The 13,957-nt window shown below is 52.5% G+C and overlaps 2 protein-coding genes across 2 annotated transcripts; both read left to right on the top strand.

The window, feature by feature from the left end:
* Nucleotides 1-563: 563 nt before the first annotated feature.
* LOC116865850 (metallothionein-1) lies at nt 564-2,044 on the top strand. Its single transcript, XM_032854433.1, has 3 exons — nt 564-629; nt 1,157-1,222; nt 1,888-2,044. The coding sequence occupies exons 1-3, from the start codon at nt 602-604 to the stop codon at nt 1,977-1,979; spliced, it is 186 nt and encodes a 61-aa protein (XP_032710324.1). The 5' UTR covers nt 564-601; the 3' UTR covers nt 1,980-2,044.
* Nucleotides 564-7,905, top strand: LOC116865851 (metallothionein-1-like). The gene is made up of 3 exons (XM_032854434.1): nt 564-629; nt 6,922-6,987; nt 7,672-7,905. Exons 1-3 carry the CDS (start codon nt 602-604, stop codon nt 7,761-7,763), a joined length of 186 nt encoding a protein of 61 aa, XP_032710325.1. The 5' UTR covers nt 564-601; the 3' UTR covers nt 7,764-7,905.
* The last annotated feature ends 6,052 nt before the right edge of the window (nt 7,906-13,957 follow it).

The following is a 13,957-nucleotide window of genomic DNA, read 5'->3' as shown; positions in this document are numbered from 1 at the left end:
CCCACCTGGGGACACGGGGACGACAGGCCAAGGGAAACAAAGTTCACATTCATCGCCTGTCCTCTGCACACAACTCTTTCGGGTCGCTCTGCACAACCCCCTCCCCCCGGGGAGAAGGGAGGCCAGGGTTGCACACGGGCTCCAGGAAGGGCGACCCCGGGGTCGCCTGCACGGGGTACTGGGGTGGGGAAAGCGGTCCGGAGCCAGGCGCCGGGTTCCCGGAACACTCGGGAACAGGGCCGGCTACCGACCTCGGGGAGACCCACATGGGCGAGCAGGGTGACTGAGACACGGCATGCCAACCGGCGCGCATCCCCTCCGCACCGTGCGCAGCGAGCCCAACCGACCCCCACCACCCCTCCCCCAGGACTCGTGCGCCCGGCCCGGCCAAGTGCACACAGCGCGGCCAAGGCCGCAGCAGGAGGCGCGCTCCCGGCGGGGCGGGTGCAAGGGCAGGGGCAGGGGCGGGGCCTTTGCGCCCGGGCCACCCGCTCGGCCTATAAAGTCAGCCCGCGGCGGCGGTCGGTAAGGTTCTTAACAGATTTCTCCTGTTCTTCTTCTTGTTGTCTGTTTCGAGTTGTTCTTTTCTATCCTGGTGGAGATGGATCCCAACTGTTCTTGCTCTAGCGGTAAGGAACCACGATTTTGAGTTTTAGAGAGTTTTTTTAGGTTACCGCAGTGTGTTCTTGGAGTCGGAGGGGCGGGTTTGGGGGGCTGGAGCTGGAGTAGACTTTTCGAGTCAGCACGTGTTGTGGGTGGGTTTTTGCCAAGCTTTCTAGAGTATGTGTTCTTTCCGTGTCTTGGGGTTAGAGTGGAGGGTATTTGTGGTTATGTCGAGGTTTGCTGTTGGTCGGGGCTGCTGGTTTGGGACTCCTGTTAAGGCTTTGGGGGTGCCAGGACGTGATAGCAGGCGGGGACTCCATGTGCTTGGTTTGCGTTGGTCCTGGAGCTTGGGATCCTCCTTGTGGAGTCAGATTTGGAAGGGATCTATTTTTTCCACCAGTAGAAGAAACCGGGGTTTCTCTTAATGGGATTCGGTGGGGCAAGAAAGGAGTTCCCAGGACTGGGCAGTGTTAGGTGGTGCAGAGTGGTTTGGTTGCCCGAGTGCTGGAGCTCCCACATCACCCTTGCTCACCTCTCTCTCTTTTCTTGGCAGGTGGCTCCTGCACGTGCGCCGGCTCCTGTAAATGCAAGGAGTGCAAATGCACCTCCTGCAAGAAGAGTGAGTGGAGTGGGGTCTTCCGTGGGGATCAGGGTCTGGTCTTGGGGTGGGTATGTGTGTTGGGGAATCCCAGAGCTGAGCAGGCAGGAGCAGGCCAGTGATTCAGTCTCTGGCAGCCCCTGCTATGAGCCCCCGACTCGGAATTGGAGCTGAAAGGGCATGTAGAGGGGTGAGTTCCAACCTCAGTCTAGAACAGAAAGACTGAGGCTCAGAGAGGTCAGCAGATAGTGTCAAAGAAGGAGGCAGAACTACAATCTATGTGTTACGCCTCCTGCTGCAGCCTTCCGAACTCTGCCAGTGTCCTGAACACTTGGTGTACATGAACTTCGTGACCACGTGTAGTTTGTCTGATCAGGTGCAGCTCGTTCTGTGGGGACAGCCCAGAGCTGCTAGGCAGGGGGCTCCCCCTCACTGATTTCAAAGATTCCTATCTGGAAGGCAACGGATCAGCCTGCGTTGTCTCTGGGCCCCCGTCACTGTATCTCCAGACATTCTGCCCTGTCTTGGAATCAGATGGGGGCAGGACAGTATATAGTGTGTAGGACACACTTGTCTAGGGACAGCATGTCATTCTCAAGTCAGGGTCCTCTGGGGCTGGGGGCAGTGCCTGTGCCAAGCCTGCTTTTAAGAGGGGGTTTTCTGATGCTTTGGCTTTTGTCACCTAGGCTGCTGTTCCTGCTGCCCCGTGGGCTGTGCCAAGTGTGCCCAGGGCTGCGTATGCAAAGGGGCGTCGGACAAGTGCAGCTGCTGTGCCTGATCTTGGGGAGCCCGTTCCTGATGTAAATAGATCCACATGTATAAGTCTACAGTTTAAAGACTTCTTTTTCATACTACCTGACCTGTTTGCTACATTCCTGTTTCTATGAAATAACATGAGTTACAATAAAAAGTTAAATTTATTCTGGCTGTTTTCTTTTGTGCCCTTCTGAGCTCGGGGATTGCAATCCCATTGTGGGTGGGGTGGGGAGTTAGACCTGGAACAGAGACCTGGGTTCTGGACCCAAGAATTGGCCCGTGACAACTTCCCTTATGCAAGTCAATGATTTCCTGTTAGTTTCTTGACAGAAGATGAAAGTATCTGGTTGATCTAAGGGTATGGGGTGGGTTCATTTTCCTTCTCCTTGAAAGTGTTAATCTAAGAACTTAATTTCTATTTCATTCTTGGAATTTTGTCAAACTTAGGTTCTCAGCAATGCTGGCTTTCAAAAACACTCAGGCATGTGGCTGGCTCAGTCGGAGTTTGCAATTCTTGATCTCAGTTGATCTATGTTCAAGCCCCATGTTGTGTGTAGAAATTACTTCAAAAACTTAAAAAGTAACTCGGGATGCAGCCCAATTACTCACTTGATAAGGCTTTTCCTCACGGGGTTTCTAAAACACTTAAGGGACCAATTTTTTTTTTTTTTAAAGATTTTGACAGATCACAGGTAGGCAGAAAGAAGGAAGCAGGCTCCCTGCACAGCAGAGCAGAGAGCCGGATGTGGGGCTTGATTCCAGGACCCTGGGATCATGACCCGAGCCGAAGGCAGAGGCTTTAACCCACTGAGCCACCCAGGTGCCCCCCAATTTTTATTTTCTAACACAAGATTTAAGCTTTGGAAAAAATTTGTAACCGGCACATTGGAAACCCCATTTTTTTTATTTCAATAAGCATATGAGGAACAATAACATTGAAAAATTGTAAAGTACACATTTATTCATTGAAAGTATGCATGGAACAATTCACGAGGTTTGTGGACCATCTTGAGTAGCCCCGTCGGCAACACGGGCTCCACTGGTTTGGGCTGGTGTCCCAACCATTTCCCAGCAAGAGGGAGGGTGCCTGAGAACTGGTTCCAGATGGAGTTCACTGCTGCTTGGGAACCGTGCTGGCTGATAGCCCTGTGGAGGTTGTGTTTATTCCAAGTGAGGCCCACAGTGACTTGTAATTAACACCAACGGTTGGTTCCCCTGGCTGTTTGTGGAGGGAATTGCTGCTGGACCTTGGATCAAAGGGAAAAGGGAGTCACGTGGCCCTGAGTCAGGCCGCTGCTTGCCCGCAGGTGCTTGGTGTGAAAGGGGGATTTCGGAAGGCAGTGTGTTTCCAGCGCGTGGGCGTTGGTGGGTTCACAGCCTACTTTTTCACCTCCTGGCCAACTGACCTAGGCAAGTCGTTGATACTTGCTAAGCCTCCATTTCTTCATGTATAAAAAAGATTATTTTGCAATGTGGGAAATTAAATGAGATAGTGGCCTGGCTTCTATCTAGGGCTTTTAATAAACAGTGGGCCACTATGGTCACTCCTATATTCACATGACGTTTGTGGAGAGAGACTGCTAGCTCCCAACAAGCCTTAGGGAAAGGCCCATTGGTTTGGAAGCGTTTCTCTGGGCTGGAGGCTAGAGATGGAATTGGAAATTTGCTTACCTGGGGTCAGGGGGAGTGTGGATGGCTAGCAAAAAGGCCCTCAGGACAGGAGGCTGCCACAGCATTTGGACAGACCAAGGGTCTTTCCCATCCTTTATGTCATTTCACCTGTACAGGAACCAGTGAGAGAGTGAATGTTCAGGGGCTGAAGTGATTGTGCCAATTTCCAGAGAGGTTAAGCCACCAGCCCAAAATCACACAGTTCCTAGTCAGAGTCGTAACCCAACTGGCTGGTCAGGATGCTAGTGGGTGCTAAATTCTGCCTGTCATTTTCCAGAGCTGGAGGGTCCTTTGAGATAGTCTAGTTGTGCCCTATCTTGAGACGTGGGAAACGGAAGCCCAGAGAGGTGACAGAGCTATGCAGAAGTTCTTCCCACACTGCCTCTGTGCCAGGTGTCCAGAGTCCTCACCTTTCACACATACGGGGTGGTGGGTGAGGCCATGATTGCTGCAGTCAGCCCACGGAGTGCCAGTCCCACCCATGTCACAGCTGTGTGACATGAACCTCTTTGTGGCTCAGTCTCCAGCTCTCTATAAAGGGAAAAAAATAGGGTGTGGCTCTTAGAAGGAAATGATGGAAAGATTAAATTCACTTGATTTAATCTTAGAAGTAATGCAAAGAAATTAGAATGATGCCATACACATACACAGTGAGTAATCCACATTAGCTATTATTTTATTAATAGCGTTCATAGCTTTGGAGACGTTTTCTATTTCCAGATAAAAAAGGCCAGACTTGTGGGCTTAGCTGCATGTCCTGTACTGTCCTTATCCACCCAAAGATCATGCGACTAGCTGCCCAGAGAGAGTTACCCTCTCTTCCCACAAAAGAAGGAACTGCACTAGGGATATAAAGCCAAAAGCCAGATGGCCTATGTCCTGGTAATAGACACAGAAGGACGCCTGCCATTTCTGCGGTCCTTTGCACCAGTAATTTACTTAACATTTTCTTTTGAACAATTCATATTTCCTGAAATATATTTATATGAAAAGCAAACTCTTTGCCCCTCCTGAAAATGAGAATGAGTTTACTTCTAGACAAAGAGGTGTGTGTGTGTGTGTGTGTGTGTGTGTAAATTCCTTCTGTTATCACTTTGTCACTCCCAGGATTGAGCATCGGACAGCAGAGAGGTGCTGAAGACATACCTATGGGCTGAAGGGAAGCTTTGTCATCTACTTTTTTTTTTTTTAAAGATTTTATTTATTTATTTGACAGAGATCACAAGTAGGCAGAGAGGCAGGCAGAGAGAGAGGAGGAAGCGGGCTCCCTGCCTAGCAGAGAGCCCCATTCAGGGCTCAATCCCAGGACCTTGGGATCATGACCTGAGCGGAAGGCAGAGGCTTAACCCACTGAGCCACCCAGGTGCCCCTATCATCTACTTTCTTTCCCTCCAGGAGTGGCTGGAAGCAGATCCAGGACTCCACTTCCCAGCACTGTGACCCTGGGTTAGCTACCTTAAAATCCTTGGACTGTGTGCATTTCTGCCTTTGGGAAACTGGCTGATAACTAATGTCCCCTTTAGGACTGATGCTGAGTGATAAGCAACACTCAGAAGAGACTACACACTGTGTAGTTCTCAGGGATCTGAAAGGGACAGAACCACCTTGTTTTCTTATTTGAAGCCAGGTCCGCCTGTCATCTAAAAGGATCCCTTCTGGGGGTGCGGTGAACGGGGTGGGTAGCATCCCATACTTTGGGAACCTCCACCCTGAGTGAACTGGACAGGGCTGAGGAGAGCCCCAAGAAAGTTTCGGGAAAGGAGCGCCAGGACAAACGCGCCCACGCATCCCTTCTGCCTTGCGGGGTGGTGGGGCGGGGGGAGGAGGAAAGGAAGGGAGCCAGAAGCCTGAGCTCACCGCCTTTCTGTCTACAAGAGCCATGGCGGAGGGCCCAAGTTGGGGTCGGGGAGGGGGGCAGTGGAAGTCACTAAATGCTATGTAATTCTTGGAATGTTGAAAGGGAAATAACCACCTCTTTTTTTTTTTTTTTTCTTTATTTAAAGCCAGGTCTCCTATCACCTAAAGGGATCCCTCCTTTGTGGGTACCTCACCCTCTGGAAACCGCCGGGACTGGGGTGCCCCAGCAGGTGTGGGGAGCACTAATTGTAATGCCAAGAAGACCCTGCACGATCGCGCCCCTATATCCGTTTGGGTGTGCAAAATGGAGAGAAGCAGTGGTCTGCGTCGGCCACACTGTGTACAGCAGAAAATGGCCTGAAAGCCCAGTCCCACCTGGGGACAGGGGGAGAAAAGCCAAGGGCCACAAAGGTCACATCCATCGCCTGTCCTCTGCACACAACTCTCTGGGATCGCTCTGCACAACCCCTCCCCCTACCGGGAGAGGCCAGTGTTGCACACGGGCTCCAGGAAAGGGCGACCCCGGGGACGCCTGCACCGGGTACGGGGGTGGGGAAGGCGGTCTGGACCCAGGCGCCGGGTTCCCGGAACACGCGGGAACAGGGCCGGCTACCGACCTCGGGGAGACCCGGGGCGAGCTGGGAGGCTGAAACATCTCGTGCCCCCGGCGCGGTGCGTAGCGAGCCCTACGGCCCTCCCGGGACTCGTGCGCCCGGCCCCGCCAGGTGCACACAGCTCGGTCAAGGCACCGGCGGGCCTCGAGCTCCAGGCGGGGCGGGTGCAAGGGCAGGGGCGGGGCCTTTGCGCCCGGGCCAGCCGCTCTGCCCATAATGTCAGCCCGCGGGGGCGAGGCATTACCGCGCTTTCAACTTGCAGCGTTGTGATCGTTGCATTGTTTGTTTGGAGTTTCCGTCCTCGCTGTGGTCTGACATGGACTCCAACTGCTCTTGCTTCACAGGTAAGGGATACGCTTTCGAGGCGTGGGTCGCGGGGTGTCTCTGGTGTGGGAAAAGCCGGTGTTCGTGGCTGGAACTGAAGTAGATTTTTCGAGTCAGCCTCTGGAGAGGTACGGCCGTTCTCTTGTCTTTTGGGTTTACAGTTGAGGGTATTTGTGGTCATGTTGAGGTTCCCTGTTGGTTAGGGGTGTTGGCCTCGAACCCGGTACGCTGTTCTGGCCACGGGGGTGCCAGGACGTGGTGGTAAGTGGGGGACTCTCCTTGCATGGGCCGATTCTGGAGCTTGGGATCCTTCTTGAGTCAGATCTGGGACGAACCTACTTTGCCCAGCAGCAGAAGTGGAGTTTCTCTTAATTCACCGTGGGTGACAAAGGAGCTCCCATGGCTGGGCACTGGCAGAATGCCTCGGGGACCCTTCGTTGCCTTATTTTTGAGGCTCCCACATCATCCTTGCTCACTGCTCTTTCTTCTTCTTGGCAGGTGGTTCCTGCACGTGCGCCGGCTCCTGCAAATGCAAGGAGTGCAAATGCACTTCCTGCAAGAAGAGTGAGTGGAGTGGGGTCTTCTGTGGAGATCCGGGGGTTTGGGCTGGTTGTGGAGAGGGGGAAACCTGGCGCTCAGCAGGCAGGAGCAGGTCAGTGACCCAGCCTCTGTGCAGCTCTTGCTCTGAGCCCTTGATTCAGAATTGGAACTGAAAGGGTATGTAGATAGTTGTCTCAATTTTCTCTAGGATGGGAAGATTGAGGCTCAGAGAGGTCAGTAATTAGTGTCAAGGAAGGAGCCGGAACTACAGTCCAGGTGTTCGTCTCCTGCAGCCTTTGAACTCTCCAGTGTCCTGAACACTTGGTGTACGTGAACTTGGTGACCATGTGTGGTTTGTCTGACATGGTGCAGCCCTTTCTTGAGGGGACAGTCTGGAGCTGCAAGTCAGGGGGCTCCCTCTCTCTGATCTTGAGGACTTCCATTAAGATGCATGGTCCCTTCCGGAAGGGAAGGGACCAGCCTGCATTGTTTCTTGGACACCCTGTCACTGTGTTTCCAGGCATTCTGCCTTGTCTTGGAATCAGATGGGGGCAGGGAGATGGCTTCCTAGTGCCTAGGATCTAGTCTAGGGAGAGCATGTCATTATCAAGTCAGGCAGGGTCCTCTGGGGCTGGGGGCAGGGCCGGTGCCAGTCCTGTTCTTAGGAAGCTGCGGGGGGTCTCTGATTTTCTGGACTTTGTCCCCTAGGCTGCTGCTCCTGCTGCCCTGCGGGCTGTGCCAAGTGTGCCCAGGGCTGCATCTGCAAGGAGGCGTCGGACAAGTGCAGCTGCTGTGCCTGATCCTGGGGAAGCCCATTCCTGATGTAAATAGAACCACATGTACAAACCTGTAGTTTTTTATGTGTTCATACTACCTGAGCCAGTTGCTACATTCCCATTTTTATGAACTCTTTGAATGAGAGTAAATTCATCTAGATTGTTCCGGCTCCAAGTGTCTGGTGATATGATGGGAAGATGGGACTTGGTTCTAATTGGGCTGTAGGGGAAACTGGTTGGGGGGTTGATGTTAGCAGGGTCCAAGGTTCTTGTGGTCTGTCCTGGTTCACCTCCTTGAGCTCTTGGGTTTTGTTTTTTGTTTGTTTTTTTGTTTGTTTGTTTTTGTTTTTTCTTTTGACTACTCTTGGCTTGGCTGTGACATGGTTTCCTCTGTCACCTAGAGAGTTTGTGCCCTGTGTCACTGCCTATATCCACTCAGTAGTCACCTATGGTGTGTCTACTGTATACATAGCATCATCTACTGTATACATAGGCATCGGGCTCTCAGTGTTGACGTAACAGGGCGCTACCAGACTGTTGGGGCCTGTTGGGGAGAGGTCATTACTGAATGGAAAAACGACAGTGGTTGTGACAGAATGCTGTTGGGTGAGTCCAAGTAAGGAGACCTCACACAGACAGCTGCATTCCTGTCGGGGTGGGGGGGACAACTGGAAAGACTGTGATGGGGACAGGGGTGGGCTAGCTCGTCTGGGCAAGTGTGTGAGGGGATGTGCTAAGTTGACCTCTGAGAGAAGAGAGCAGAGTCCCATGTGTCTCTTCTGCTTGACTTGCAACCTGTTTGCTCTGTGAATGCCTTGGAGAGGTCTGGAGTGCTGCACCATGGTCCCATTTTCCCCTTCCCAGCCCCCATTCCAATTTCTTAGGCATAAGATGGAATGGGGAACCCGGGTTTTAGGGTTGTGATCCTACTGACCACATGGAGCCTTTCAGTGACATGAACTGAGTCTCTGCCAGGGAATGTTTCCATCCTGGTTGGAATTTGAAGCCGACTCCCCAACATAAAATGGCCTGAACTGGAGGTCTAGGGAACGTGGAGGAAACTTGTTCTTGTGAAGACTGCAGGGGGTGGTCACCGTGGAGACCAAATAGGCTGAAAGGGCAGCTGGGCTCACTCCACAGAAACATCCAGTGTGGCTGGGCTGGTGTCCCTGCCCCCATTTCCTGGGGAGCCTGGCCCAAACCTTAAGGACTCTTGGGCGGGGGTGCGGGATGCTGTTGGCCCTGCTTGTTTTGGAAGTCATGGTGCCACCGTCACAAACGTGCCCAGAGATTTCACAGCTCTACTTTGGAGACAAGGAGCTGCCGGTCCTCTCTGTGGAAGGGTACAGCATGTTTCCATTCGGCCTGACAAACACTATGATCCATTTTTCAAGGCATGTGTCAAGTGGCATCTTGCTTCAGCCCCGAGCGCCATCTCCCCAAGGGGTGGTGGGGTGTCACTGTTACGGCATCAGTTGGAAAGATTAGTTCACAGTATGGCTGCGTCACAGGGCCTCATTGAATTCCAGAAGTTAGTATCTTGAGCTGGGAAAGCAGTTGTGTGTGGCTGCGCTGGGGCCAGCCTGCCTGGTAGGACCGTAGGTAGCTCCGCTACTTGGGTGACTTGTGTGGCCTCTTGGTGCCTCCTATTTCTCATCTGTAAAGTGGAAGACAGTCATAGCCTCTACCCAGAGGGTTGTGAGGTTCTATGTGGCTATCATAGTCCCTGCTCAAAATAAGGGCTCTGGAAGTGCCCTTCCCTCTGGGGCCTGGCATGGTATCTGACATTCAGTAGGTGATCCATGAGTGCTGAGTTCAGAGAGCACTTAGAGGACTCCTACTGTAGGTAAACCCTTATGCTGGGCAGGGAAGGAAGAGAACAAGATCTATGCTTTTGCTGGAGGAGAACTTATTCAAATCCCTGTTGAAATCAGGGAGCATTTAGCGTTTCAGGATGGCCCTGCTGAGCTGTGGAGGGTGTGATCAGGAGGTGGAGAGAAAACCCTATTCAGTCATCCTTTCATTCACATGGCCACGTTTTTGGCCAGAACTAATTGGAGAACTGGACAAGTAGGGGGTTAACTCTTCCAGGGGAGAGGGAGGAAGCTGGTATCACATGCCTAACCAGTGCAGATACTTAGTATTGGATGAACTGATCAGCACTCGTTGCAGAGAAGTAGAAATTCAAGGTGAAGGTGGCAGGAACAAAGGAATTGGAGCTCAGGCTGTAACTGGTTCGATGTCAAGGGAACAAAGAATCCACCCAAATGGTGTCCTTGAGGATGATTTGACCAAGCTACAAATGTTTTCTCCATCCCCTCACCCCGCTTAAGATTTTATTTTAGGGAGGGAGAGAAGCCCAAGCAGACTCCCCACGTAGGGTGGAGCCTGATGCAGGGCTCGATCTCCCCACCCTGAGATCATGACCTAAGCACAAATCAAAAGAGTGGGAGGCTTAACTGACTGAGCCACCCAGGAGCTAGTAGAGTACTGGTTTTCTATGAGGACTGCTGTTCATCTGTCTTCTAGGGACCGGAGAGCTGAACACCTGCTGGGAAGAGTCTCGGGGACACCTCCCTTCCAATTCTGAAAGTGAACCCTTCAAGGGCACTACCAGAAATGGACTCCAGCTGAAATCAGGTTAAAAAAAAAAAAATCCATTGAAAGGGCAAAGGGAACTGTGGGACTGATCAGAAGGATGGAGAGCTAGGCCCAGAAAACAAGAGCCATGGTACTAGGGGGAGGCAAGCAGCAGGGCCAGTCCCAGGAGCAGCCTGGCTGGGCCACCACAGTGGGCACAACTGTCATCACTGCTTCTGTAACCCTTGGACCCTGCCATTGCTGCCACTGGCCACAGCTCTTGCAACTCAATTCTCGACTGTCCACTAAGCTCTTTGCCTCTTGTCCCAGACCTGAAGATCCTAGCTGGCTGGGGGTTGGGAGGAGGCCTATCTGGCCACTTGTCGATTCCCCAGTGGGAGGCAGGATCCTGCAGACACCCCAGAATGACTCTGTGGGTAAGATGCCAGTAAGTTCCAGGCTGGAAACCAGTGAGTCATTCCAGAGAGTTTAATAAGGGGATTTTTGGGTTGGGGGGGGTGGGGTGTTGGGAAGCAAGGAGTTGGAAGAATTCAGAGAACACTGATCTGGAGATGAGAAGCCGAGGAGGCATCAGCAGGCCTACACCTGCGGAGAAGGGGCTGTCCCTGGACAGAGCAGCTGCAGCTGTGAGCTTCAGGTGGCATGCAGCCTTGCAGGGGAGCCAGGGGAACACTTTTGGTGACCTCTCGCTCTCCCCAACCAGATGCTCTTGGGTCCGCACCCTTGGCCTGGCTCCTGGAGGGGAGGGTGGACAGTGGATTGGGGAAGATAGCCAGCACACCCTGCAAATAGGGTGTGCCGCCATCCGTAGAAGCCATCTGCCCAAGCCACACCCAAGGAGAATCTCGCTAATCTGAGGCTGAATTAAACTCGAGGGGCTGGAGGGAAGAAGGGAGGTGTCAAGGAGGATGTTAGAAGCCCTGTGGTGGGGCATGGAGGTCCCTCAGAATGCCGGTTTGCAGGTGTGGCCGACTAAGTCTGCCCAGCCCTGGGGGGAGGAGGGTAGAGGAGAAACTGAATCATGCACGGGTGTCCCCAAGGAACTCTCACCTGGCCCCACCTTTGGCATCACTGAACCACCCTTGCAGAGCATCCCAGAGGCCACTCCTGGCTGGCTAAAGGCCTACACCTGCCCTGGAGGCAAAGCCATGAAGCTGATTTCACCCCCCACCCCCATTCCATCACCACACCCAAATCCTGCCTGGCCCCTTCCTCCCCTCCGCCTCGGCCTGCCTCCCGCCCTCTGTAGACTCCGCTATGGAGCGGGACAGGGAGGTCGAGCTATGCTATAAAAGCTGGCTTGCTCTCGCCTCACAGCCAGCAATGGGGACCTCTCCGGAGTCGGAGACCCTCCCAGACCTCTGCCCTCACCTGCACGGGCTCAGGGATTCTTGAACCTTCAAGGGAGGAGGCTGAGGAGATGTCCTCAACAGACTCGGTGGACTGGATCCCAGGGGATTCCAGATCTGGGGCCCCATCACAGGTCACTCTGGCCTGCCTGACACATCATTGCCATTGCGGAGGGTGGGGGTTCGGCCACAAACTGGGGCACCCTTCTCACTCTCTCCAAGATATTTACTGTGTCCTACCCCCAACTCCCAAGCCATACCCTCCACCAGGAAGGCATTAAGTGATTCAGAGTCACCCCAGCTGGAGGCTTCCACAGATCGGCCTTGTTCTTCGGAGAAGGCCACATTTCATCCACAAAGTGACTCCGGGCGCTCATTCAGGCTTGCAATGGACGCTGGTCAAGCTGGGCTGTCTGGTACCGATCTTTCTTCTGGTGAACCTCCTCTGCCCAGCCCTGGAGAAGGGGGTGTTGGAGACTCAGGAGTCCAGTCCAAAAAGCCAGAAGTTCAGACCCTTGTCCTCCAAGGATCCCCAAGCAATCAGATGTTCCCCCTTTGGAACTCACACGTGGGTTAGAATGGGTTCGGAGGGCATTTCTCACAGGCACGTGCCCTGACCAGATTCTTTGGGCCCAGAGAGCAGGCCTGTGGATCTTGTGTCCCAACCCTATGCGTGGCATTTCCTTCATTCCTGCCTCTTTCCAAACCTGGTCCCTTTGTGCCCCCCCTACCCCAACCTTTTATCATTCCAGTAAATAACACTTAGCTTAATTCTACTAAGGAGTCTGGATTTAGAATTTAAAAAAAAAAAAAAGTGGGGAAGGTGTTGGTGGGGCAAGGAGGCTTCCTCTGTGGCATCATAGGAGCACAGTTCGTAAGATTGGCCTGACCAGACCCCCAGGTCCTGAGACTCCGAGGGCAGAACAGTCTGGGGGCCTGATACTACCTCACAGCATCCTGGCCCACATGCCTTCTCGCCTAGGCCTGTGAGACACACCCATGGGTGAGGTTTTCTTTGGGCAGTAGGCATTTCCTGCCCTTGGGGCCTGCCACTCTCAGGAATGGGAAAATTACTTTCCTGGCAGGGAATCAAAGCTTGTACCAGTCCGATGAGGCTCCTCATGTCCCTGTGTGTCACATGGTGCTGGGTCCCTGGTACAGATGGAAAAACAAGACAGATTCCCAAGGAAAGCTCCCTCGTGTGCCTGGTGCTTGGCACGCCTGACTCCCTTTGCAGTGTGCCCAACTGAATGTGGGCCCTTTTCTCTCCTGGAGGAGGGCACAGTATAAGAAAAGGCTTGGGAAGAAGAGCCTTGTTCGATCATTTCCCAGATAATAGGGAGCTATAGAAGGTTAAGGGGCAAAGAAACAGTCTGAGTACAGCTGTTCATTTATTCACTCCTGGGTCCTCCCGCTGTGCTGGGCCAGTGCAAGGACTGATTAGTAACGAGTTAGACAGCCTTTGCCCTCTAGGGGTATGTGGGCAGAGTCAAGTACACAAATAAATTCAATAAAGGCGGTTGCTGGTCCAGGCTGCCATCTGTTCTTGCCCTCGTCCCCTACCTGGTCTCTCTATGTCTGCCTTGGGCCCCTGCAGTCTGTCAGCCCAGCAAACAGGGGTGTTCTGCTCAAAACACAACATTGGTATCTATCTGTGTGCCAAGTCCTCACCAGGACCCACAGGGCCGTAAGAGAATCTATCTATGGATGCACATTGTCTGCTAGATTTTTAAATTTCTGCCAGTGAAATGGGTGCAAAATGATACCTCACTGTGACTTTAATTTGCATTTTCTTGATCACTGCTGATGTGGAACATCTCTTCATATGTTTGTTGCCATATGTGTTTCTTTTTCTGAAAAATGCCTGTCTGTATCTTGGGCTCATTTAAAAAGGAAATAGTGAAGTCCATCCTTTATTCAGATTTCCTTAATTTGTCCCTAAGTTCCTTTTTCTGTTCCAGGGAAGACACGGCATTGCATCTAACCAGCAAGTGGCCTTACACTTACCACTCTTGATGTTGACCTTGACCCCCAGACCAAAGCAGCAGTTGTCAGGTGTCTCCACAGTAAGGTTATTCTTTTTGGCCCCCATCTCTGTGCTTCACTCTTTGAAAGGAAGTCACTTTGCCCTTCCACACTCACGGGATGGGAAGTTACACTCCTCAAGGTCAAGTATCTATATACATATTTGGAATTCCACACAGGAGATTTATGTCTTTTCAATTTATTTTCTTGTTCAGTGATTCATTTCTATCAGCCTGGGTTCAT

Source organism: Lontra canadensis, unplaced genomic scaffold, assembly GCF_010015895.1.
Source record: "Lontra canadensis isolate GAN:19392208 unplaced genomic scaffold, GSC_riverotter_1.0 scaffold8, whole genome shotgun sequence".
In the NCBI taxonomy this organism is placed as follows: domain Eukaryota; kingdom Metazoa; phylum Chordata; class Mammalia; order Carnivora; family Mustelidae; genus Lontra; species Lontra canadensis.
The sequence above is the reverse complement of the archived record's forward strand: the minus strand, read 5'-3'. Positions and strand labels throughout refer to the sequence as shown.